This window comes from Ambystoma mexicanum, chromosome 1p (genome assembly GCF_040938575.1).
Source record: "Ambystoma mexicanum isolate Mex_15411 chromosome 1p, UKY_AmexF1_1, whole genome shotgun sequence".
Classification (NCBI taxonomy): domain Eukaryota; kingdom Metazoa; phylum Chordata; class Amphibia; order Caudata; family Ambystomatidae; genus Ambystoma; species Ambystoma mexicanum.
This window is the reverse complement of record NC_090921.1, coordinates 381,073,367-381,100,437: the sequence shown is the minus strand read 5'-3', so window position 1 is coordinate 381,100,437 and position 27,071 is coordinate 381,073,367. Positions and strand designations below refer to the sequence as shown.

At 46.6% G+C, this 27,071-nt stretch overlaps 1 protein-coding gene across 2 annotated transcripts in view; it reads left to right on the top strand.

The window, feature by feature from the left end:
* Positions 1-27,071, top strand: part of RFXANK (regulatory factor X associated ankyrin containing protein) — a 276,320-nt gene that overhangs the window by 146,904 nt on the left and 102,345 nt on the right. For both annotated transcript variants that reach the window (XM_069649120.1, XM_069649121.1), the window contains exon 9: positions 1,272-1,352. In XM_069649120.1, the coding sequence (XP_069505221.1) occupies positions 1,272-1,352 (81 nt within the window). The remainder of the gene's footprint in view (positions 1-1,271; positions 1,353-27,071) is intronic.

Here is a 27,071-nt window from a genome sequence, read left to right as displayed (position 1 = left end):
GGGTGGCCTCCTGAACTCTGTCCAGCAGGGCAGAGTTTAGAAATCCATGTTAACACCTGACAAATGCCTTTCCCATGTCTACACAAAAGCCAAAACTGTTGCCATTGCCAATGCTTCATTTTTCTTGCCCCTTCCCTAATTTCCATCTTTCTCTTTCGTTTCCTTCTTTTGGAAATTCTTTTCTTTTCTAGCTTTTCTGCTCTTGTTCTGTCTTCAACCTCTTTCTCTGCATTTTGTGGCTATGTCTGTTACTATTTCTGTCATCTCCCTACTGGTTCTTGTGCTCCCTTTCATCGGCTAAGCCGGTCCCTTCTTGGCTTATTTATTACACTTGGCCCCGAGGCCTGCAGGGCTGGTGTCAAGGCTGAGTAAGATTAGTGTGACAAAATTTGCTAAATTAGTAATAGTTTTGCTAAACCCACCCGAGGCCCTAATTAGCTAGGTTTACTATTGCGAAAGAGGCATAGTGCATAGACATAGAAGTGTTGCTAGCACCTGCTCTCTGTAATTGCATCAAAATCTGAAAGTAACAGAGCTATAGATTCATTTTAAAGGTGAAAAATAAGCAATGAATTGACAAAGCATGCATTGTTAATTTCAAATTCTATGAATGAACTTAAATTAACATGGTGTGATTACAGTGAAATGTTTCCTGTGCAGGTCACTTGTACATATTTTGGTCATCTTTCTGAGAATGGAAAAGTGTATAAAACCAAACTTTATTCCACAAAATTGGAATATGTAATGCATGTTTTAGTGAGTGGATCGAATTGATACAGTAGTGTATTGTTGTGATTTGCACACAACACTGTTGAGTGCAATGGCAGACAAATTCACAGGTACAAAATGGTTCCACTTTTTACATAGTAATGTAATTTTTCTGTTATCTGCTGAGCGCTGAACGAGCAAAAGATTAATTCAGTGAGAAGGAAATCCAGGTGGAGTGTTAGCAGATCTGCAATGCTAGACTGGCCTACAGTGAGATTTCCTGGTGGGCCTCTGCACCCGGGGACTCTTATGAGGAAAAATCGTCTGAGATTCCACTACTGCAATGCCACTACTCCTGTGCCAAATGCCCTACTACACACACATGCTTATACTGTCTCGTGTGCATCCTCGCACATCCCTCAGATGCTACTAGAGGTCAACTGTGCTAATACCCACACTTGTGTGCTCTTATCCGCAAACTCTTACCGATAGTCATGTGCACATTGGTACACATTCTGCTTGCTGCAATTGAGATGACTGACATTCTATTTTCCTGTTTACAGCTCGTGGTGCGGACATGACCACGGAAGCAGACTCCGGTTATACACCTATGGACCTGGCAGTGGCTTTGGGTCACAAGAAAGGCAAGTATCCTGGGGATGGTCTGCGCCATTTTTTTTGGCCCATCTGATGATATATACAGTGTGATTTTATGAGTTAAGAATGCCTCATTTTAGTAAAGAGTTTCTTTTTTCTGCTTTCCTACCATATACCTCTATGGGACACCCTTCATTTTCGCTTTATTTTCTGTCCTGACCTGACATTTTGGAGGTAATCAAAGCCTTCTGCGTTGTTTCCCTTGCTTTGTGCTAATTTGGGGGGTAGGGAGGGAGACTGATCAGTCAATAGCACTATCAGTGCTATTTCTTGTATTTTTACAACTGCACACATCACCCTAAAGTGAAGTGTGGTTAGGATACTTTATATGTGCTTATCCTTTTCTTTTGTAACTTTTTGATTACAATTTCAATATGATCAGGATGGGCTGGTGGTTGTGGATTTTGTCCCACTGTGTTTCGTACTTTTTACTGAGGCACTTTTGCATTTACCTTAAATTGCTCATCAGAGTGGCTAGCACTTTAAGATGGCCTTGCCAAGAGATTTGTGCCCATTCTTTGGCCATATTGTTCTCTGGCCTTCTTCCTGCCCTCTTGGGCTGGAATGGCATTAAATGGATTGGCATTTCCCAGGCAAAGCTGCTGCTTTCACAGGCTAAGAAGTGGTATGTGTGTGTGGCTGTCTGGTCCCAGTACACATCCTGCTGCCTGACGGTCTGCTGCTGGGCAGAAAGTGTGGCCAGTGGCTATCCATCATTGGATAGCCACTGTCAGTTTGAATGGTGCAGATCCTTATGGACCTGGGCAAGCTTCCCAGTCTAGATCTTGGATAAATGGAGGTCTCCTGTAGCCATTCCAGAGATTATTGTTGGCACCAAGACCGCTACGGAGAAGAGCAGCCTGTTGACCACCTGAGGATGACTCCTGCAACTGACTAGCAGCAACTCCACTGAAGCCCTGCTCCTTTTGTCTGATCTCGCGAAGACCCTTGTTGATACTTTGACCTGTGGACCAGTTAGAACATCCAGTCGCGACCCCCGCTTGAGGATCCGTGACGTCTGATCCTTCAGAAGTGTCCCTGGACCAACCAGTGGATTTACCAAATCTCTCCTGGGCTACCTCACTGCAGCCGTCGCTGTTCCAAGTGCATTCTTGGAACTTGGAGAATCTTCAGCTTGTACTACAAGACACCTGGATTCCATGTATTTTGTGTTAGCTCAGATCTTGGCCGGAAATGTTTCCCCCATCGGGTGAATATTAGGGGAGAAAGGGGCAACTTTGTCGAGTTCCCAGCGAGATACTAATTTTCAGAGTTAGTGCGAAATTAACTCTGAGAACCGTGGAGGGATGCTGATAAATAGCGAGGATACATCTTTTGAAATTTGGACCCACCCCCAATACATAAGAACCCTCCCAATATACCCCCAGTCAACCATGTCAAATGCTTTGTGCACATCGAGGGAAATAAACCCGGACTCTGTGTCCGTGATGGTGGAAATGTCAATAAGATCCAATACCCTTCTAATATCATGAGTAGTTTTATTGGGTATAAACTCAGTTTGGTCCTGGTCCACAAGTAACCTTAATACACCCATAAACTCGAGGGCTGATATTTTAAAGAATATTTTTGCATCATTGTTCATGATAGTTATGGGCCTGTAAGCGCTACAAACCGTGTGGGGGGATAAGAGCGATTCCTAGTTTGTGGGCGTGAGACAACCCGTAACTCGGAAAGGAGTTAAATAGGTGTCATGCGGAAAACCAAAATGTAGAAGTATATTTTATAGAATAATGCGGAGAAACCATCTGGGCCCGGGGCCGTGTGTTTTAGGGATTCTATCCCCGCCTCCACTTCAGCCAGGTCAATCTGGTCCTCCAGGGAATTAATCGGCCTTAAGGGAATACTCGGATATGCAATATTGGCCATAGTTCGATTGCAGTCCAGCGTCTTTTGGGGGATTCTGACATCCGTGTATTCAGTATGTCTTTTTCTGCAAACTGCATTGTCCCTTCTGACCCCTTAAGTGCCTGAATGTTATTCCGAGAGTGGATTAATGTAAACCAACAAATAATTCACTTTATTCCTATGGGCGTACTAATATTGTTTAGTTTTGGCCAGGACTTGGGCTGATTTGTTTGCTAAATGAAGCTTCTCCAGACGCTCCAGGATAGTTTAGCTTTATGTTCGCCTTCCAGGTCCTTGACCCTATCTTCTAATTGGGCTTGGAGCAGTTTATTTGATCTGGTAAATGGCGCCGTACAGGACATAAGCCTCCCCACCCCCTACCCCCATTACTGGTTTCATCGCGTCCCAGGTTGTGGAAAGCGCGCTGTCCATGGTAATGTGTTTGTTAAAGTAGTTGGTGAGAGCCTCAGAAATCACCCAGCTAATTGTCATATCTCTTAAAACTGGATCATATAGTTTCCAGTGCCCTTTCAGAATATCCAGTATTTTAAGAACTCTATATGGGCTAACACCAAAGCGTTGTCAGAGATTACCTGCAGCGTAATATATATACCTCCAGAGGGCACGGAAATAGTGGCCCGACATTAGGAGCAAATCGATCCTCAACAGACCCTTGTGGACATGGGAATAAAAAGTTAAATTGCGTACCCACTCATTCAACAATCTCAGATGTTCACTACCCCCAGTTCCCTCAGAAACCTGGCCAATTCAATCGTATTCCTGTAATCGGTTCTAGTTGGTGGGAGAGGTTTATCTGTGTACAATCCGTGTACAATCTCACCCAATCTGTATCTGGCCTTTGCTAAAGGAAATTGTGAGAGTGATTTTAGGAAGTGGTCTTGGTCACTGTTGGGGCCATAGATTGAGATATTGGTGTACAATTGGCAAAACATTTGCCCTTTAATTAGGATATACCTGCCCTGCAGATCCTTTCTTACTGAGATTTCCCCCATTGGATCATCCCTACTCAGTAGGAGCAGCACCCCCCCTTTTTTCTTTTTCTCCTCGCAAGTGGCAAAAAATGACTTTGGGCAACTCTTATGCAGAAGCTGCCTTTCCTCTGTGGCCAATAAGTGCGTTTGCTGTAAACATACAGTGTATATGGGGAATTTCCGTTATTCTATGGATAACGGAATTCCTCTTTGGAGGCGAATTTAGCCCTTGCACATTCCAGTTTATCATGAACAATTCCTTCACATTTCCCTCAGCCATGAGTAGCATCTAAAGCACCCTAGCGCTTGACTACTGTGAATCTGGATTCAGCATTATAAGAAGCAAATTAACAGTGAAAATAAGCTGTTGCAAGTTAACGGTTTTGTGGCATTCCAACGTACTAGCATTCCCATACCATTTTTCTAACCAGGGTTAAGCAGGCGTTCAGTCTCCATCGATTCTATCTTCCAGGTCTTGTCTGGGCCATCAGCTCCCTGCACCCCCCACCCCTCCAAGTAACCTACAGAGGAGAAGGCTGTCGGGCAGACAGTGTCAGCCCAAGATGTCGGAGGGTCGCTTGGGCGGTCCAAATGGCACCTGCAAGTTCTATCTTCGTTCGTTGCAATGGGATCTACGATGGCAGATTTGGATACATTTTGCCTGAGCCAGCTGTTGTCCTGAAGGGCAGGAAGAGCCAGTCAAAAAACGTCAGGTGGTGGCTAATGCGTGGGGAACCCTCCACGAGACTCTGGAGTCTGCCCAATTAAGCACACACGAGAGGCAGGGGATCCAATTCCACCTTCAACAAAGTAGGAGGCACATGGGGAAGATAGCGGATGCTCCCCCAAAGCGGGCACCACCTGAGGATCCAGGATCGGCAAAGACTTCTGGGGCCCCCACTGCGCTCGCAAGTGGCAGCTCTAACTGCCGGGCGCATGATCCAGACTAATGGCGGGCGCCATGTTCATTTTCCGATGCATAAAACCACAGGTCTGAAAAGATGTGATTGATCGCCTACCTGCAGTCGAGAGCATGTCTGTGGCGGCACTACCGCTACCCAGTCAGTCCCTTCATTTTTGGGGTAATATGCACTGAATTCAAGGGGTTTCAGGGCCTGGACTGCAGCCGGTATTGATCACGTAATTATCCTCAATGCATTGGCCCCAAGCCACACCACCCCATTTTTTTATTTTATAAACACCAGCTCAATTGCAATTTGAAAATGCTGACAGTGTTTTTGTAGTGGCACTGTCCATAAGGGGAACTGCTAGTATGTTTTGTTTGGTTTGTGGAGGGCAGCTGTTCTTTTTTATTTTTTATTTTATTTTCTTCCGTCAGTTTAGCCCAATACTGCACACAAAATATAAAGGATCAAAACTTTAAAATGTAAAATAAAGACATGTTAAACATTGTTCAATTTACTTCAGGAATCTCAAAACCCTTTGTTTTCGATAAATGAATCACATATTGGGGATATCGTAAAATGGGTCGAGCTCCATTCACTTTTTTAGGGAGAGTCTGTATAAAAAGGGTCAATTCTCTTTTTAAACATCTTAAACTTATTTAAGCAATATTTCTGATTCCTGCTGAGTTAGTGGAATGCAGACAATTGTAGAAGTCGGTGAAAAGGGGTAAATTATGTCACCCATCCACTGGGTATTGTCATTGCAGCCCCTCTCATACACCAATGAGAGGAAGATAATCAGCACTTCTTTCAATATTGGGACAACCTTTAGATGAATGCTAATCACAACATACCACCAGCTCTCATTCTACTCTCTACAGCTCTCATTCAACTTGATATGTCGGCTGCACCACACAACCTTAATTAAGAGATTAGAAGAATAGAGCATTCACAACTCAACACTAAAATGGCTGAAGTCCTTCCTAGCAAAGAGAACGGAAACTCCCCATTTGCCTCCATTCACTTGTCCACGTAAAACGAGGTGATGGCTGAAGGTTTGGAATTAATCCTAACCTCTAGCATTGCTCTGGGCAGCCCTCCAGACCATCGTTCTGCACCTGCCAAGCCATTAAAAAAGGGGAAAGACCATATGCAAATCAGGCTTGGTTCCTCCCCAAACAAGGCAGTACAGCCCAAACTACTTGGTCACATCCCTTCTGCACGAGACCACAAGCATCCCCAAACATGTTTTGGCCTTCTCCAACCAGAACCACAAACGGTGCCATCAGACAACGATCCTGCCACGTCTCCAACATGTACTTGGCCCCTATCATGAAACTAATACAAAAAAAATAGACTAGCGTGCTGTAAAAACAAAGATGACACTCAACCAATTTACAAGATATGTACCTGCACCGACTCAAACAACTCCATTAAAAAGATAACCAAACAAAACAGAAATACTGATTCCCCTGCGTAAAGACAATGACACCAAACTGAAATCCCTTTGCTGCCGGAAATGGGAGAAAGACTGGAAACATGTACAGTAATAAAAAGACCTTGACATACTCATGGCCAGGGGACTCTCACTCGAACCACACAGGTCGGTGCAATAGTGTGAATATACTTCTGCCACCTGTGCACAATTGGAGGCATCCTTCCATACCCAAGTTCACCACACCAGGCATATGCCATAATTTTACTGATATTGTCGAGAATAGATCATGCAAACAGTCTATAACTAGGAATGCCTGTCTACCTAATCAAGAAACCTCAACGCAGCCAAAACTTTGGCGGATTTGTGAGGAGGATGAGGATTTAGAATTCTGCTAAAAATGAATAAGAGGGAACCTATCCCCATGGCCTTGAGGCTTACATTGGTTACCAGTGAAGAAAATAATCCACTTCAAAGCATTCTGTATCGCTCACAGAGCACTACATTGTTAAGATGGATGTCTCAAATCTAGCCCGATGGACAGATTTCGGGGGGCCACCTTAGTTATAATGAACAGGGGAACTCTGAGAGTTTAGCCAAACCCAAGAAAGGTAAGCGTGGAGAGTGTTCAAGGCCAAGTCCCAGGAGAGGCGAGTGGGATCAGGGGTCCACAATGAGTCCACACATTGAAATACACAATGATTCTACTTCACCAGGTAGGTACTGTGAGACGGCCATGGTGACCAGAGAGACACAGACTCAGAAAGTAAGATTTCAAAACCTTTATTTAAATTTTCAGGGTTGGTGTAATACCTAACTGCTCCTAACTCTCAAGGGATGTATCCCTGAAATTATCCTGCAAGGGCCGTCCGTGTCTGAAAGTCCATATAAAAAGTCTGTCTGTGTCTAAACCTGTGCTTGCCCTCACTGTATACAAATATGTGTTAGGGGGTCTTTTGTCAAAAATGAAGTAGTGGTTCAACAGAAAAATAGTAAACCAGGGTTGGTTTCCGTTGGCCTTCTTGCCAGGTGTGGTTTTAAGCTCACAAAAAATTCAAACAGGGTTGCTTGCAAGACCTTCGCCGCAGGGTTCTTGCAGTGAATTAAATACCTTCAGTGTCTTTGAGTTCCTTGCGGTCCCCTTCCCCAAGCTTCAACTTATTCAAGGTTCAAACACCACAAAAGAAATGTATCGCAGTTCTTTTTGAAACTTCTCGATGTTCCCTTCCCCCGCTTCAGTCCTTTCAACACTATATAAAGAAAACCAATAAGTCTCCAACTTGGCTGGGCATCTTAGGGTTCCTTTCGCCAAGCTCAGGCCTCTTCCAGCTTTCAACACAAAATAAAATATATCTCTGTTCCATTTAGGTTTCTCGGGGTTGTGAGAAACCAGTAGTTCTCGCCTGCTAGTCCCTGCGGATCTCTCTCTGAGGTTGCAAGAGCACCGCCATCCGCTTTGGATCCAGTCCCTGGGGGTGGACCAGTGTGGGGGATCACCTGGGTGAGGGTCCACGGGGAGTGAGCGTGGGACACCGTATGGTGACACGGTATCCCTCTCTTCCTTGTAACACCTTTATCCCATCCTACCCGATAGTATATTTGGAAACCCATCCTCCGCCCCTCCCCTCTTTCCTGCACGAACACTTTTACATGGACAGCCCGCTCTGGAAGAAAACAGACTCACACCCGAGCCGTGAACCTGACATGTCCTAATACTATGGTCAGGTGAGGAACGACCGTGAACAACACAGCCGGTGAGTTGGGGAGACTGATGCCAGACCGGTCTGTGTTGAAGTCAAGGTTGCAAGCGGCAACGTTGTAAAAAGAGCGCTGGAACAAACATTGTTAAACGCGTGTGATGAGATGCGAGTGCAGCTAATTTGCTGGTGACTATTTAAACATTAAAAGGAAAGATACAATACAGTTGAGTCGTCCAGCACTGTGAATGTGCTCAGTCGAAGGTCTCGGTACGGTATCCTGACAAGATACGCGAAAGTAGAAGATTGATGGTGAAGTGTAAATTGTGTGAAGTGAATCGAAGTGGCCCTGCGACGGTTTAAGCAAACCCATAGTACATTCAAAAGTCTTAGATTCTGTTATCAGATTAGGTAATACACTTGTTTAAAGAGTCAGGAAAGGAAGAGATATTGTTTTTGTCGTTGTTTGTGTAAATGTTTTTTGCGTTCTGGTCTAAGTGTGGGAAATGGGGTAATTGTTTCTACGGTTATTTTGGCGTCATTTAGGAAAGATGATTGTTGCCCCAATGAAAATGGGAAATATTTAATCTATAACTAATTTCTGGGGCATATGTGATGTTTAGTAGTTGACAATGTTATGATGCATAATATCTCAATTGTACAGTTCAAAATGTGCACTGTTGTATTCCTGCATGTGTTTGTTTGAACGTATTAAATAAAGATGGTAAATAAAATATGGGATCTGAGCCAGACGAGGGGGGGTCCAAGGTCTGTGCCCGAACAAGGGAGAACAAGTTGCGAACATTGTAGAAAGGGGGTGTGAGCCTGTGGTCCAAGCCCAAAGGCGGGAGACCAGTCTTGAATATTTGAAAGTGAAAGCCCCGACAAAGGAAAGGAACTTTTGTCTTTTGTTTTACATCAAGCCCTCTGCAATAAGACTGTAATTGTGAGAGAGACTTTGGTAGGAGGCCCCGATGCCTAACTGTTACCTCGTGGCCAAGAAGCCAGATTGTGTGTACGAAGCGTGCACATGCCGCCTTGACCTAGGCTGAAAACGTGGGAAAGGGAAGCCAGCTCCTCAGCTCTCCTGACATATCATTTCTTGAACACTTTTCTTTTACATACATTGTTATTCCACACTATTTTGTATTTAGAGGTAAGTATTGGCAATAGGTTTATTAGTATAGGCCCTTTTATTTTGACAGACTCCACTAGGACTGCGTTATTATTAATTGATGGTCGTAGCTTGCTCCCATCTTTAGATTTAGGTTTAGATAGGCGTTCTACCAACCCCAATGAAGTTCAATAAACACCCTTTAACTGTGATCACTTGGGTCTGTCTGCACTGTTTGATACCATGCCTTCCTTACAGGGTGCCCTACCCAGGCTAAGGCCTTTCTAGTTCCAAACACAAATTCAGCTGGTTAGGGTTGCCTTTTCCTTTTTTACAGCTTTTCTTACACATAATCCTCTCATTGGGTAGAATCAGAAACTTTCGAAAACACCAGGCTCTTTGCTTTTCCTAATTGCGACCACTCTGATCCTTTGCCCCTCTCTTTATTTCTTTCTCGTGCTTTCCTTTGTACTTTTTATCTTCAGGTGCTTGTCGTGCACACTTGCACTGTCTTTCATTCCTTTCACTTTGTTGTGCACACTTGCGCAGTTCTTTTCCAATCTATACTTCTGTGCTTCTTGCACCTTCCTGCTTTATTGTGCTTCTTGCACCCTTCTGTTTCATTCACTTCTGTCTTTAGTCATGCACACTTGCACTTTCTTTCCTTTACCGTTTGTCCTTGTCCCTTTAAACTATTACTTTACTTCTCCGTGCCTACTCGCACCTTTTTCTACTTTTCATTTCTGCCGCTTTTCCTTCTTTCAAATCTATCTGCTCTCCTTTCTGTCTTTTATTTCTGCGCTGCTCACATCCACCATGTCTCTTCTGTTTCTTTCACACGCTTTGTCTCTTTCTACTTTCGATTTCTTTAAAACTTTCCTTCTTGCTTTCTGCTTCGTGCTGTTTTCCAAAATTTTGATTTTGCCTCCCTTTCCTGCTCCAGCCACCCGCACGCTCCTGAGTTTCTCTTTCTGTCATGCGAAACTCGCTGGGTAGCATAGCGCTGGTGAGCGGTCTCTCCAGGATGCTTTGGGTCGAGGTCAGTGTCTCACCACCTGTCCCTCAGACATCCTTGGGCCGGCACACCGCCCAACGGAACGACAATTGCGCAGACTCCACCAGCAGGGACCAAGCTTTCTCGCTCCGGCTCTCAGGAGACATGGCTCCCCAGCTAGGCTGCAGCCCTCCGCGCACACTGTGCCAGCGTCACAGCACGCTTTTCTCCTCCGGATCCTCCTTCCTGCAGCATCATGGCTTCTCTGGTCCAAAATGCCTCTCCAGCGCGCTCCTCCTTCTGTATAAGACCACACCCTTTTATAGTGAAAAAAACAGTCAAGTGGAGTCAGGTGTAAGTGGTCACTATTAAATGCCTGACTGTTAGTGGGACAACTCGAGTTCTTTCTAGGATGGGTTTCACTTACTTTCTCCATGTTATTCCTATGGGTAATCTTTACTGATCTTAGTTGCCTCTTCCTCGTCTCAGTATCTGTTGGAAATGGGGAGGGGGGAGATGGGGTGAGATTGGACATACCCCATAAAGGCTGAGGGAGAGTAGGTTGGGGTATTTTTGGAACTGGGGGAATACCATGTCCCGCCCTTGAATATCATCCTCCCAATCCCTTGTAACCCTCCACTCATGTGATTCTTCCTCGCTTGTCCACCCCCAGGGTCGAGATCCACAAGCAATGGCATTTCCCTGGCCACCTGAATGGGAGATCCCGAGGGAGTGGTTGGGAGAATACAGTCACGTTTTTCACAGTACAAAAATACTACGTTTATTACAGGCCCAAAACACAATAGGAAAATGAATCCAGCAGATATTGCTATCACACAATACTCTAAATATAAAACGTATTTACAGTCCCCTTTGGTTATAACAATTCACCTATACACCTGAAAGGAAGATAAGTAGTTAAGCAATTGAATAACCAGTCCACAGGAACAGATTCCCTCACTTTTTCAGCCAAACCCTAAGTTTAATGGGGTTTTGTGTCCAAAAGTTCCTTTAGGAGAGGAGAAAAAGTTAAGAAATGTTCCTGTGGGGATAAACAAGGTTCCAGAAGATTTCTCCAGACCTTAACAGCTGAGTAACATTCTTTTACTATCTGTTAGAATAGCTTTTAGGTGCATCCACGGAGTCCGGGGTGATGGGAGGGGGATTGCGGTTTACGAGGCACATGTTACTTCCATGTTTCTTTAAGTTGTAATTTCCTTGACTACTGTATAATCGGTTGAATATACCAAAAATAAAGGTTTAAAAAAAAATCTGTTAGAATAGCTTTTTAAGTAAGCATTTAAAAAGCAATTGAATTTAATATAAATCAACGTTATTTATAAACTTTGGAATGGAGGAGATGGAGGCACTGGTATGTGTTGCGAATACTTCACAAAGGACTTGGTAGCTTGAGTCGCTGGAGTTAGCGTTTCCCACTGTTGCATCTAGTAGAAGATGCCCAGGAGCTGCGGGTACAAAGACTAACCAGGATCTTCTTTGCTACAAGCAGGAGCTAAATGGCTCCCAGCTCCCCTCAATTTCGAACACTGCACCGATGCAGGAATCTTCAGATGACTCTACCAGATGGGGCAAGGTCGGTTCCAGCGACTGTCCCCACAAACGGGCGAAGGGCGTCTCTCCAGTCATGAACAAAGGAATCCATCCAGAACAGGATCCCTGGAGACTGGGATGCTGAATCCTGGCATGAAGAGGACTTCTAGGACTTGCTGGCGACTACCGAAGTTCCAGGCAAAAACCCGGAATGGCGATGCCTCTACCACAGTAGCCCAAAACAGAGCTGGTTCGTCCACCGGGTGGTCCAGGGACACTTCCAAAGGCTCCAGGATGCAGGATTGTGAGAAGGCATCGAGACTGGTTGGTCGCACCAGTCCACAGGGTCGAAGCACCAGCAAGGGTGTTCTGAGATCAGGTAGTCCAGCAGAGCTTCACCGGGATAGCAGCAAAAATGGTCAGCTGCCCATTTCAGGATTCATCCTGGGGTCTTCAGTTGTCTGCACAGCTACACAGGATCTGTGGCTACTCTTCTGTTCTGCTGGAATGGCTGCAGGACTCCCCTTCATATTCTAAATTCAGGTGAGTGATCAAACTCAGCCCTCCAATAGCAAGCGTACAGAACTCATGGTGGCAACAGTAAAGACACACAAGTGATCACAGTTCAAGGGTGTATATTAAACTGCAAATGTGGGTGAGATAAATGCCTATTCTAAACCCAAATCTAAGATGGGAGCAAGCTTCGACCATTAAATGAAAATAAGGCAGTCCTAGTGGCGTTGTGTCAAATAAAAGGGCCTATACGAATAGAAACCTATTGCCAATCCTTACACTAATTACAAAAAGAGTGTGGGATAGGATTCATAAGAAAGAAAGAAGTATTCACAAATAATGTGTCAGGGTGCAGTAGTCGGGGTCTCCCTTCCCCACATTTTGAGCACAGGATATGGTGGAACCTCTGAGCACAGCACACCTCTCAGGCTTCCCCAGCACAAGAAGACCGTTCCGCTCTCAACTTTCAAGAACCTCGATAGCCATGTCTCTTTTCCTGCAAAAAGTCTCTTGCCTTCGAGGGTCGGAAAATAACAAACCAAAATGTTCCTTTTATACGGTTGTTAGGGGGATAATGGCTCACCACTGGGTCCCCTCTTCTGGGCGTAAACCCCTTTCAAAGCGTATTCAACAAAACAAATACAAAGTTCTTTACCGAATGGACTTTTGGGGTGTTGACTTCCCCCCCCCCCCTTGGATCTCCCTCCTTCAGGTTTTGGGCCCGTCTCGGACATCAGCCTCCCTCCTTTGGATTCACTGTGGCTTTTCCTTGGTTCACAAATCTAAATGTTTTTTTTTTTAATACATTTTTATTGAACATTTTCAAAGCATATGTCACCAAACATGTATGTGATACCGCTCACATCATCCCTTATAAAGGAAACACAGCTCATCCATCATTTTACTTTTTAACTAAGCCATAACTCCCTCCCACTCCACCCGCCCCCTCGACCCCCATGGAGACAGGATAGGACGTGCGTATTGCTTCCCACGTCTTACATGAATCAATTGATAAGAGTCCAATGGGCATCAAGCCGGTTCGAGTCAGTCTGTAAGTCTCAAGGAAGGGAGCCCATTCCAGTTCCCTGCTAGTGGATATTTTGTGGATGGTCCCTGTGATGTTCTCCATTTCATACAGTTCTCTGGCTTTTCGAGCCGATGTTTTCTCCGTCGGGAGATTCTTAGCCTTCCAGCCTATCATAATACAGACCCTGGCTGCAAGTAGCAGGAAGTGAGCCATGTGTGGGACTTTTGTCCATCGTCCCTCTTGTTCCAATCCGAACAGTACTAGTATCAGGTCTTTAGTCCTGGCAATTCCCTCTGTTCTTTATCCAGGCCAGTACTTCGCTCCAATATGTTTGGGCTTTTGGGCAGTCCCACCACTTGTGCCTATAGTCCGCATGACTTCCACATTCCCTCCAGCACATGGGGCTCGCCCGATGGAACATTTTAGAAAGTCTTAGAGGGTCGTATTGCCACCTGTTCAAGAGTTTTATTCTATGTAACTTATATTGCGCTGAAATGGAAATTTTTTGCACTGTTCCGCACATCTTCGACCATAGCTGGTCTGACATTAGTGGGCTCAAATCTTTCTCCCATTTCTTTGAGGCCCTCAAGGAATGTTTTTTTAAACAATTCTTCAGGCTTTGCCCCTTTCTGTCGACATCTCTCAGCCGGGTTCACTCTTGCCAACTTTTGCTAAAAAGTTCACTTTGGACATCCGTTGATCGGGTTAACTTCTGTCAACACACTGTTCATAGGGACTTTTCAGGCTTTGCCACTCTTTATCAGCATCCCTCGGCCGAGTTTATTGTTACCAACTTTATCAATCATGCCTTTCTCAATCACCTGTCGGTCAAAGACTTTCGACTGTACAGAGGACTTTCCAAGACCACTGTATGACCACGTTGTCTGTTCTTTGTGGCCTTCCCGAGGCCGCCAGTTATTAGCATATTCAACAAATCTGGGATTGACCAGAGTCTCTCGAGTAAGCACCCATGTGGTACCGTATCCTTCTCTAGCTGGTCTCCCCTTTATTCACCAGTTCTTTGAACTTCCTTTAAGTGGCTATTTTGCAGCTTTCGTTCAACACAGTGTGGTTCTTATTGGTTCTCCCCTCGACTCACCGGCTGTGATGAACAGCTTGGCGTTTCTTGTATCTGGAGTCAAGGATGGTACACCTGGTAGCAGGCATCTCTCTGGGTCTTGCTTATCGGCGTAGGCATGCCCCGTGTACCATTGACATCTGCTGCAACACAGCTATTGTCCGTGGTCCTACTATTCCTTCTGCTGAGTTTTCGCTGGTCTTGGTCGGAAAGGGCAAGGTCGCGTCTCTCCTTGTCAGCCTCTCGATATTCACTGCCTTGAACTCTCTTGAACTGCTGTGCCTCGATAGCTGTTTCGTTGTGCGTGTGCTTTCGTGCTCCACCTTTTTATCGCTGTTGGGAAATGAAAGGGGCTGTCAGGTGTGTGTAGTTCTGAACAATTGCCTCACTTTGCCTGTCCCTTGCATTGGGACATGACAAGTGAATGGCTCGGGTGCTAGTCTGTTATCTGAGGTGTGCGAAAGTGTTTGTACCGGCAAAGGGGGTGCTTGGTGTTTCTGAATGTCCTACGTGGTAGGATGGGGAAAAGGTGTAGGGAATTATAACCCGCGTATTGGGAGGGTTGGTGAATTTATAAGGATGAGTTTGGTAGGGTTTGTGAAATACACGGGATTGAACGGGATTATTGTCGGGAAAGGAACAGGGGGGATTGTGGGAACGGTAGTGTTTTGTCAAGGTAGATTGGGTGTTCGGGTAGGAATTATCAGAGCGATGTAGAGAAGAATGATTAAGCATATGCGGGTAGGAAACAGGACAAAAGGGATTCTGGGCAACCTGGTTTCTGAATGGATCAGGGTTTGGGGCCTTACAGGATGGCTCATGTACAGAGGGGGTTGTTGGATCTGGGCAGGAGAGTTTTAATGGGAGGAAGCGAGGCAGATGTATTATAACCTATAAATATTTTAGGGATTTCATCCTCCACTACTCCTTCCTCTCTGGTGCCATATCACGTCTCATCTGGGGTGTTCCCCTGAGCGCAGCCCCGGGTTCCTTTCTTGCTCGTCCGCTCCTAGGGCTGGGATCTGAGAATGTCGGCCCTTCCCAGGCCACCTGAATAAGGGTTTCCCAAAGGGCCTGCATGGGAGAATACCCTCAGGTTTCTCACACAAGGATCTGCACCACTCATACACACCAACAGTGGTCCAATCGGACCTGAGAAGGCAGGAAGAAGGCCATAGAACAAAATGGCTCAACAAGGAAACCTGATGTGGCACAGCCATCTTTGGCCACAAGCCACTGTTAGTAGCCAAACGCATAAAAAATGAATGTGCCAACTAAAAATATAGCAAAAATTATAAAAATGTATCTGCTGCCACCAGCTTGTCTTTAGGCATGTTTGAAACTAACCAAAAATCCCTTTGGTAAGAGTCTAGGGTGATACAAAAGTATCCCCATTGCACTGCATTGGAAGATTGTATGCAATACAAAAAAGTATCCCAACCAGGTAAATTGTCAAAAAAAGGAAACCTAGTTTCCAAGTTCTGACAGTCTGAAGGACTAAGCAGTTTCCCCTTAACAAATGAGCAAAAAGACCAGTGAAGTGAGGCTGAAGGCTTTGCTTCCCTGTAAAAAGTCAGGACAAGGTGTAAAACAAAAGCAAAATGTTTGGCGGTTCATTGAATGTAGTGGGAAAGTTTCCTAAGAGAAATCTTTCCTAACACCCGCCCAGATTAGGGGCAGGTGGTCTAATCCACCTCTGGATGGGTGTTCTGCTCCACATTCTGACCGACCATCAGCATTGCAATGTTGAGTACCTGGCCCATGGAGATGTCAAAGCCTTGGAAACGTATGGACCACCTGAGCAACTAAGGATTCTCTCCCTTCATGTTCATCAACCACTTTAAGGGCATTTGGTCAATCTGCACAGTGACGCGAGTCCCATAGAGGTAAAATCTCAGCCTTCTAAGGCTCCAAACTATAGAAAAACATTCCTTCTCCACAGTAGGCCACCTGAACTCTGTCTGTGGTGACTGATGAAACATATAGAATGTTCCCTGCCTTTGTCATCTAGCTGTGATAGTACTGCACTTATTCCACTGTCAGAGGCATCTGTCTGCACAATGAAAGGACTCTGATAATCGGGTGTCTTGACAACAGGGGCCTGACAAAGGGGATCTTGCAGGCCTTGGAAGGCCTTCCCACATTCTTCAGACCAAGAAACTTTCTTAGGCTTCTTTGGAGTAGTGAGGCCAGTCATATGGACCAGCTATGCTGCCATAGTCAGCCATGAAGTTTCTGTAATACCCAGTGAGGCCTAGAAAAGCTCTCACCTGGGTTTGGGTAGTGGGGATTGTCCAGTTTTGTACAGCCTGTACTTTACTTGGAAGAGGCTGCATCTTGCACCTACCAACCTCATGCCCAAGGTAAACCACTGAACGCTGACCAATCTGGCACCTGGTAGCCTTTATGGTCTGGCGGGCCTCCTGAAGAGCCTGTAACACAATCTCCGGGTGTCTAACATGTTCCTTCCAAGTAAGGGCTGGAGACTGCTATATCATCCAGATGTACAAAGCAGAATATTGCCAACCCATTCAGAACATGGTTGATCAACCTTTGGAATGTGCCAGGGGCATTCTTCAACCCAAAAGGCATTACCCTGAACTGGTAAAGTCCTTCAGGTTTTGAAAATGTTGTCTTCTCCTTGGCATATTCTGTCAGGGCTATTTGTCAATACACAGCAGTGAGATCAGAGGTGCACAAGTACTTGGAAGCACCCAGCCTGTCTACCAACTCATCAGTTCTTGGTAGGGAGTGATCATCTGTCTTGGTGACAGCATTCAGAGCTTCATGCAGAATCTTAAATCTGATGTACCTGGTTTTGATACCAGAACCAAAGGACTGGACCAAGAATTGCTAGAGAGCTCAATCACTCGAAGATCCAACATTTTGTTGCCTCGGTCTTACTATAGGATCTAACCTTGTTTGGCATAGCTCCTACCTATTGGTAGGCACGTTGTCCTCTGTATCAATATCATGTTTGCACTAAAGTTGCTGCGTCTGTCAGAAGCAACTTCTTTAGGAAAGCCAACCGTAGTGAAGATACCCAGTAGTGCTCGAGCAACTGACTTGGCAGTTATTGTCTTCAGTGGGATGGCTTCAGGATATCTGGTGGCATGAACAACTACCACCAGGATAAACCTACTGCCAGAATATGTTGGAATGGTCAAGGGGACCAACAACAGCGTCAATCCCTACCTTCTCAAAAGGTATACCCGCTACAGGTAGTGGTACCTATGGAGTCTGGATTTTTGTACCACTTTTATGAGCAATCTGGCAAGTAGCACAACTCCTACAATGGCTTTCTACCTGGGCTCCCATTTTAGGCCAGAAGAAGTGCATGGATAACCTCTCGCTAGACTCCTTGATACCAAGATGACCTGCAAGGAGCACTTCATGGACCAGTTGTAAGAGGAATGGTCTCACCTGAAGCGGAACCACCAACCTCCTATTGTTTCCTTCAGAGGACCCTGTGGGCTCACTGTACAGGAGCCAACCTTCCCAATAAATCCTGTGTTTCCCAGTTCACCCTCTAATTGGGAACAGACCGGTCTCCTGAGGACTCCATGAGATGGGGACTCACATTGGCCCTTACTAAACTCCTCCATACATGGACCCCCTTCTGCAAGTAAACTTTGCAATTCAGGGTGGTCATGGGTATTGAGTACTTTAAGCAGCACCTCTTCTTCGTCAGGTTCAGGGGCTTGGCCAACTTCCTCCACCTCCGTGGTAGGCGAGTTAGGGGGAATGTTTTGTTTTCCTCTTTTCTGTTTCTTTACTCCTTTAGCCTTAGGTTTCCCCTTTGGCTAGCCCTTAGGCTTGGCTAAGGCAGCCATGGTCTGAGACCTAGTGCGTGGACGTTCTGCAGCGTCCCCCATAAGACCGAAGTCTCTGAGGTAATTCCCTAGCAGAAATAAATAAAATAAACATTTTCAGGGACTTGCCTCTGCACAATAACTGGTATCCTCTAACACCACCATTCAAAGCTAGAGTGACGGGCATAACTGGAAACTTGAGAACATCATCAGTCAACTTAGTGGTCCTTGGAGGAGCTCTGGCCAGCTCATGAGTTTACCAGTATGGAGTCCACTACAGTTCTGCTGCCCACAGTGTCCCTAATGGCAGAGGTGTCTACATCATCTACCGGCACACTATCCTTAAAATAATGCTTAGTGTTATCAGGTATGAGGCATAAGCCTCGGCCACTCTAGGTTCCCAGGATCCCAGTGAACCTAAAACTACTTCAGATCCTATCCCACAGGGTAAGGAATCTGAAGAGAAGTATGCCCCTTTGAGTATGCATCTCTTCCTCATCATGAGAAAAGGCCAGTTTCAGAGTGGACCGCCTCCCCCCAAGGTCGTACCCTTACATCTGGGTCCCCCTTCACATGGTCATTTTTGCCACAGTCTACACAAGATTCACTAGACCTTGGTATATAGGGAGGCTAGGAGTACCACTGTCCTGCTTGGGATAGTTTGTCCCACTACCCATTCAAGCGGCTTGTGACATATTACCCTTTTTAAACATGTTGTGGGCCTTCTGGGAAGGAGGTTTATCTGTTGTTCCACCCTTATTCTCTTTTTGCTTCTTCCCCCTCCTCATGCTTACCAGAAGGTTAGCAGCAATGGACAGCTTCTTGGGATCTATCTCGTTAGAATCTGCCAAATGAGGCATAAATGTGTTTCAGCATGACCAGATTGATCACACCTTCAAAGGTGGTTGACTTATAGACCTCTACCTAGCCACTCAGATTTTTCAGGGAATCGGTTACAAAAGGCACCCAAGTATTCTTTTTTTTAATTGTTGTAATCTCTAAACCTCTGAATATTGGACAGGAGTTTTCCCAACGTTTGAGAGCCTGCTTCAATTTAGCAAAGTCTTTTCGATCAGCCTTTGACATTTCCATAATGACACTGCAGCCAGAATGGGGTAGTCTGCTAGTTTGCCCATGCAATTTTATCAGACTTACCCTCCTCTTGCACTTCACAAGCATACTCAAAGGTTGTTATATCATTCTTTTCATCATATATACTGAGCAGATCCTTTGGAAATCTAGGATGAGAACCATTTCCAGAACGTCTGGAGGAGCCTTCAGATCCCTGCAGCCTTGCAAGCTCCAATTGATGAGCCCTATCCTTCGTTTTTTTTTCTATCCCATCAGATTCAAGCTTGGCCATGTTGAATTCAAGCTCTTTCTGCCTGAGTTTGAGATCCTCCTTCTTAAACCCTCGAATGATCTCCGCCTCATTATTTGTCACAAATACATTAGTAGAATCATCCTCTCTCTCAACATTGGAAGTTACAATACCAGCCTCACATTACCAGTCTCACCATTGACTGGTATAGGAACTGTGCTACTTTCCTCGTGATACAAAATTCTCTGTATTAGATCAGACTTGTTTCCAAAGAATGGCAGTTCTCTGTCCAAACACAATTTCTTCAGGTTATCAACGCTTGAAGCATAAAGAGAGATCATAGTGACTGTTTCTATGCTTTAAACAAGAGTAGGTGACTGTTTTATTACAAGTAGGTTCAATTCACAGTGTTCTGTGTTAGTACAATCTGGATACTACCAAGTGGACAACAATGAGGTACCCAAGACCTTATACTCACTGCTGCAGCACAATTTTGTTAAGATGGATTTCTCAAATCTGGCCTCGTGGATAGATGTCGGGAGGCCACCCTAGTTGCAGTGAACAGGGGAACTCTGGGAGTTTAGGCAAACCCAACCAAAGTAAGTGTGCGGAGTGGTGCAAGGCTAAGTCTCAGGAGTAATGAGTGGGGTTGGGGGTTTACAGTGAGTCCACACAGTGAAATACACAATGATTCTACTTGGAGAGGTAAGTACAAAAATACCATATTTATTATAGGTTCAAAAACACACTAGAAAATGAATCAAGCATGTAATACTATCACACAATACTCTAAATATAAACATTTCTGAGGCTTGTGGATCTTCTTAGAATCACCTTCTTTACATAGGCTGACATCTAATGGTAGATGCAGAGTATTGCATGACTTATTTTCAAAGTTCGAAAAGGGATGTCGACTGGGCATGTTTCTAATACCATCCCAAGTGTGACGTGTACTGTACCCATGGTCCTTCACACGTTGAGGCCCCTTAGATTGTTTTTTTTCCGCCATTGTGGTCAGTTGCTAGTGTAAACACGCATTTCCTGTGGGTTTCCATGTGTGCATGGGCCATGTGTCGCACTGGTTTGGCGAGCATGTTTGTTTATTTACCCTTCTCGTTGTCTGTTTCACCGTGCTGCGTGGTTTTGGCGCGCGTTGTGTGCCAGAGCAATCATGGTGGGTTCCACCAGCAGGGGGAGCGGGGCTGTCTGTGAGGTGATTTCACAAGTGGAGAGTTCCTGGGGAGCATAAGAGCCCGAGGGGATCGTCTGGGGGAGAACGCCGGGAGAGACAAGCAGAGAAGGGAGCTCCATACCGTCAAAGAGAGCAACCAGGCCCTCTGCGGTGTCATACCCTCGTAGGCCATCCGCCCGTCTAGGCCGGTATTTCTCTCTTCCCCAGCCGGGGTCGAGAGAGTGTGCAGAGACCGCGATTCTGATGGAGCACTTGGCGGGTGCCACCCCTGCCAGCCGCCGCTCGTGAGGAAGAGAGAGCAGAGTCGGTTCTCGCGCTGAGTATTAGTAGTCAGGTAAGTGAAAGAGTGAGAAAGGGACCCTGTGCCCTGCGTGTGCCGGAATTCGGCTAACACGTGGGCAGTGGAGGAACAGACGGAAGGTTCTCCTCACCTGTCCCGGTGACACTGAGCTGCTGTACACTATCAGTAGCTCTGCGGAGTGTGGGGATGAGGGAACTCTCCTAATAAAGAGGTGGGTTTGGCCGACTCGGGGGAAACCGTGTGTAAGGCTCAGTGAGGCCCTGAGAGGTTGGTTGTATCCGCACTGGGGGCAATGACGTACCCAGCTCTGAGCTTGGCACTTAGCCAGCACTGTGGGGAATCTGAACATTCCCACTAGGATCCATCAAAGGGGCCTTGCCTAGCGCAGGGGAGAGGTGGATTACGGCCCGGTGGCCTGACGGGGTGATTGCTGGTTTGTTGGTGTTGAGTGTGGTACGTCCCAGTGGCAGTTCGGCCACTACCAGTAGTGAGGGGACGCTGGTTCGACTGATTTTAATTATTTACCAAATGTGAATGCGCTTGTTCTCAGGTAACCCAACCGCTATATTGGATCATTTATCTCAGAGAGGCACAGCTCCACCTCACTAATGAGGCCCAACAAGGCTGAAACACGTGTATGGGGTTGCTGTTGGTACTCTTGTTCAAAGGTTTGCCTGGCATTTCAGTGCTGGACTGCCCTTCTAGGCGGGACAAAGACTCATATGCAAATAGATATTCCTCCTTTGTGAAAAGTACAGTGAGCTAAAGGCGATGGCTGCAGACTCTCAATGTGGGTAAAACCCACAGAACAGGTTTTCATGCAATCTTCTTTCGAGAGTGGGGCGCCTGATAGGGGAGAGGGGAAGTGTGGGGGTCGGGGGGGTGCCAGAGAGTTAGGCGTGTTTCCAGGGAGGCCTGGTTGACAGATCCCCAGAAAGGAGGTGCGGGGAAAGAAGGTCCACATGCTAAGTGTGGGGAACAGGCTAAGGGGGTGCAGCCACAGCGAGGCTAGTGCAGGGGAGGGAGCCAAGAAGGACAAGTGCAAGATGGAGGATCTGGGGGGTCAGAGGAGACCAAGTGCAGTGGTGGACTTGAAGGGGAGGGCCTGGTGCCCTGTAGGAATCTGAAGGAACTAGGTAGCCAGTCAAGAGGCAGAGGGGGAATACATAGCAGGGGAGGTGGATGGGGAAGGAGAAAGAGAAAAGCAGGGTCTTGAGAAACTTCCAGAACTTGAGGAGATCCGGCTCAAGCCGGTCAGGGGCAGGGCGGCCATTCCAGAGGGAGGCACATGCAGAGGAGAGGGATCTACCCCCACTCTCTGCTTGGAGAAGTGTCCGATCTGCAGAGATTTTAAGCTGGAAGACCGAAGGGTTCTACCAGGGAAGGAATCGGAGTGATTTGCCCGCGGCTGAAAGTACCGCAGGCAAATCGTTTGCATGGGAAAAGTGCAAACTACCAAAAGTTTGCACCTTTCTCATGCGAACTCACATACATTCTCACACCCACACACAACACACCCATAACACCCCCCACCCACCCTCAGCACACTCCCACCCACACCCCCAACATAAACAAACCCCACTTACCTTCATCTTAATGCTGGTTCCCTGCAGTGGCAGCTCCCTTTCACTTCCGTGATCGGAAACCGGCGCTGCAGAGTCCCCCGCAACCCCTGCTCACTATACCATGAAGTAGAGTGAGCAGGGCAATGCGCGGGACACCCCAGCAGCCCCTGTTTTTTTTTTTTCTTCAATGCTACCACCAAAGGTTCAAACTTTTGGTGTTCGGACCTTGGGTGGTAGCATTTTTAGAACTTTTGGTCAATGCGACCATTTTTTTTTTTTTAGGTAATTTCGACCTAAACCCTAGGGAAGTATTTAGTGAGAGAGAGTTGGATGTAGCGGAGTCCCAAGCCCCAGAAAGCCTTGTGGATGTTGCAGAGGGGTTTGAACTTAATCCTCGCAGCAACTGGGAGCCAGTGGAGAGAATTTATGGCTGGAGAGACTCTGTCCCTGGGCTTGGTACCAAGGATAAGACTTGCAGTCCTATTCTGGATTAGTAGAAGGGGGTGTAGGTAGGTTGAGGAAGAAGCTGTTGCAGTAGTACCGCCTGGAGAGAACCAGAGCTCTGAAGACATTGAGTTTCTGGGGAAGGTGAGGAAAGGAATAATGCCTCTGAGGAGGTGAAGCTTAAAATGAGCCTTCTTGGCAAGGTCTGTAATGTGAGGGAAGAAGGAGAAAGAGGAGTTGAAGATGACGCCTAGGTTTTTTACCTCTCAAGAGGGCGAGGGGAGGGGGCCCATGGAAGGCAGCCAAAGTGTCGGGGGAGGAGGGAGTAGGAGTCCCAATGAGAAGGATCTTGTTTCTACTGGCTTTAAGCCAGGGATCGTTAGCAGTGCACCGTGCCTGAATAGCAGGCAGACAGTCAGATATGGGAGAGGAGGAGGAGGAGGATATGATATGCTATGATAACGCATCTGTAGAAGTCGTCGTCAGAGGAGGGAAGCTTGAAGGAGAGTTGCCTGTCGTCCACATAACACGAAGTTAGGAGAGAAGGCAGGGATCAGATGGGCTAGGGGGACAAGGTAGATGTTGAAAAGCCAAGGTGAGAATATAGCCCTGAGGTGCAGAGTGAGATGGAGGAGAGAAAAGGGCCCAGTTGAACCTGGGAAGGTCGTTCAGAGAGAAAGGAGTTCAGCCAGTCCAGAGCCTAGTCTGTGATGCCAAAGGTATCACAGAGCCGATTTGTAAGGGTGGCATGTTTGACCGTAGGCAGAGGAGAGGTTAAGAAGGATGAGAATGGAAGGAGAGTTGGAGTCGAGATTAGGGAGCGGAAATCTTCACGGGTGTTCAGGAGTGCAATTTCCATGCCTCTGGCAGCTCTGAAGCCAAACAGGTGGTCGTGGAGACAACCAACAGATTCAGTGTGGTTGATGAGCTGGGAGATGGCCAGCTCCTCCAAGGGGGTAATAGAAATAGGGTGCTAGTTAGCCGGGCAGGAAGGGCCGGCAGAAGGCTTTTTGAGGGGAGGGTGCACTAGAGAGTGCTTGAGGAGTGACATGAAAGATTCAGTGGCAAAGGAGGGATTGCAGAACTCAACCAAGAATGGAGCAAGGGAGACAATGTTGTCCTTGATAGTTCTGGAGGAGCAGGGGCGCACCTGTTTGGATGAGACTTTTCATAGAGCAGACTTCTCTAGAAACCTCATCAGGTGATATGGGAGAGAAAGAGGAGAGTAGGCAGGAAGGGTGGCAAAGGGAGGCCTGAGAGCAGGTGAGGGAGAAGGGTGGGTTGTAGAGAGAGAGGACAGGATGTTCTGAGTTTTAGTAATGTAGTGAGAGGCCAGAGAAGTGCAGAGGGCCAGGGAAGACCGAGGAGCAATTGAGATTGCAATAGGATTAGCGAGTTACTTAGATTTGGAAAGGTTCAGGCATGTACTTAGTGCCCCCAGAAATGCGGTCTTGGATGTAAGCCCTTTTCTATGAGCAGATGTAATGTCTGTATTGCCTTTAGAGCAGGCGGCAGGCCAGTTTATCAGATCATGTGATTGAAACCTGCCATTTCTGCTCAGCTGCTCTGCCCTTGCGTTTCAGAGAGGCCAGGTCAGAGTAAAACCAGGAGTTGCACTTGGAGGCAGGTTTCATGCAGATCCTCATGACAGGGGCAAGGATGTCCAGATTGTTGGAGATGGAACGTTGAAGGTAAGTAAGGACAGTGCCTGAGTGAGAGTCAATGGCAAGAGTAGGAGGGGTAGTGAAGGTGGTGGCAAAAGCAGCAACTGACACTCGCTTCATTAGTCGAATGACGGAGAATGAGACCGACGGTGCAGGTGGGGGCTTAGCCGGGCGACCCAGGAGGTCCAGGTGAGAGGAAAGGAGAGAATGATCAGACCAGGCGAGAGGTGTAATGAGAGGGTTGGAGATGGGGATGTCTGCAGAGATGAGAGCATCCAAGGTGTGTCCGGCTGAGTGCGTCGGACCGCAGGGAATAATGGAGAAGGAAACAGAGTCACAGAGGTTGTGGAAAAGTCCAGAGGCTGCATCAGGGGAATCAAGGTGAATATTGAAGTCTCCGAGGAGGAGAAGCTTTGTGGTAGAGGCCAGGAGAGAAGTGTGGTCAACCCACTCTGGAGAGGAAGAGGGAGATCAGGCCAGGGAGCCTGTAGACAGTGGCCAGAGTCAGAGGGAGGACAGGAAACACACCAAGCCAGGCAGGATTATAGCAGAGGGTACCCTGCTGAAATACCGTTCCTGGCTTTGCAATTTAGGCTTTATACCTGAAACACAGGCCACCCCTATTAACATTGTTGGGGAGAATTCTCCAGAATGGCTAATTTCCCTTACCTGTTGAGTCCCTCAGCAGTTTTGCTGGATTTCTAGGGTTTAATTTCTTTTATCTGGTAAGAGTGAGAGCCTTTTTTCCCACTCTTACATGCGTTTTACTGTGTTGTACATTTTATGCTCATGGGCTATGGATTCTCACCTACCCCATAGGCATCTTTTTACTGTGCGTCACCCAGCACCTTCAGTGCAGTGACACGGGGTTGTCTTTTTCAGACTTCCCACTTTAAACTCCATTTTCTGGGACTGACTACTGTCTCCCAGAAAATGTAAAGTTGCCACTGACTTTACTAGTCTTTTTAAATGTACAGACCCAGTACAACCTATCTTCCAATAGAGTACTGGAGGCGTTAATATTTATCCCCTTTTGTCTGATTCTCATGGAACATTAGTATGTTCCCCTTTCTCGAAGATTTGGCTGGTGGCAGTGGTATCTATCATTTATATTCTACCGCGGACTATGAAAATAGCCTCTGTACTTTTAGAGACTATGGTGGTAGCTTAAAACTCAACCCTGGTGATCTATGTTTATTTTAACTTGGTTCCGGTCGAGTTATTTCACCATATCTATTTGTAAAGGTCTTTCTAGTGTTTTACTCTTCATGCCAAACCAGGTTTGGTTCCTTTGTTTGTCGTTCTTTGGCAGGCTTCTGCACTGAAGCTCTCCTTAGGCGCCCGAGTGTCTGGGTGGGCAGGATGTGAGGGAGGGGTTTGAGGCCCCCTGCACAGGGTCTCCTTGGAGACCCAAGTCACACTCTTGTTTGGCTAGGTGGCTGTCCTTTCAGGACAGCCACCCTGCTGTGTGATTGAGAGCTAGGCTGTGTGAATGGGGGATTTGGTGCATAAAAAGCCAGTCTCTGGGACTGGAAGGCAGCGTCGCCACTGGAACGAGAAAACCAATGAGGAGCTGAAGGAAGACGACTGCTGCAACTAGTGGACACCCAGTGAAGCCCTACTGCAGGTCAGAATCACCTGAAACTTCAAAGACAGAGATCTACAATGAATCTTCTTCCCTTGAGCTTGGTGGGAACAACCAGCTCGCCAAACACCAGACACCGGTCCTCATCCTGGTCGAATTTGCTGTGCATCGCTGCAGTAGATCGGATACCCAGTGGGAAGAGAACCAGTTTGGGTTTTAAGGAGCGCACCTTTTTATTCTCGTTTTGCTCCGCTGCTGGTTTCTTCCCTGGGCAGTGCAGGACCCTCCAGCCGTCCTCCTTCTTGTCACCACGACTGAAGCTTCAGAAACCGTGAACCTGCAGGAACTGCCTCAGCTACAGCATTCTTCTTCTTTTTAAGGTACTGTGCAAACTCGGTCGTTCTTTCCGTCCGACCGCGGTGAAAGTGCTTGAAATCTTTCGCCTAATCGAAGGCTTGTCCTTCTCTTCGCCTTTGAATAACTTTTCCTCCGACGGACTTCGTTTTGAACTCTTGGCAAGGACTTAACCGCAAACTAATTTGAACTTTGTGATCCTCTGCAAAGACTCTGAACCATTAACATTGGCCCAGGCCTATTGAAGTGACTCCTAGTTGTAGTAGCCTTTTCTAGATTGCCCTGCCTATAACTTG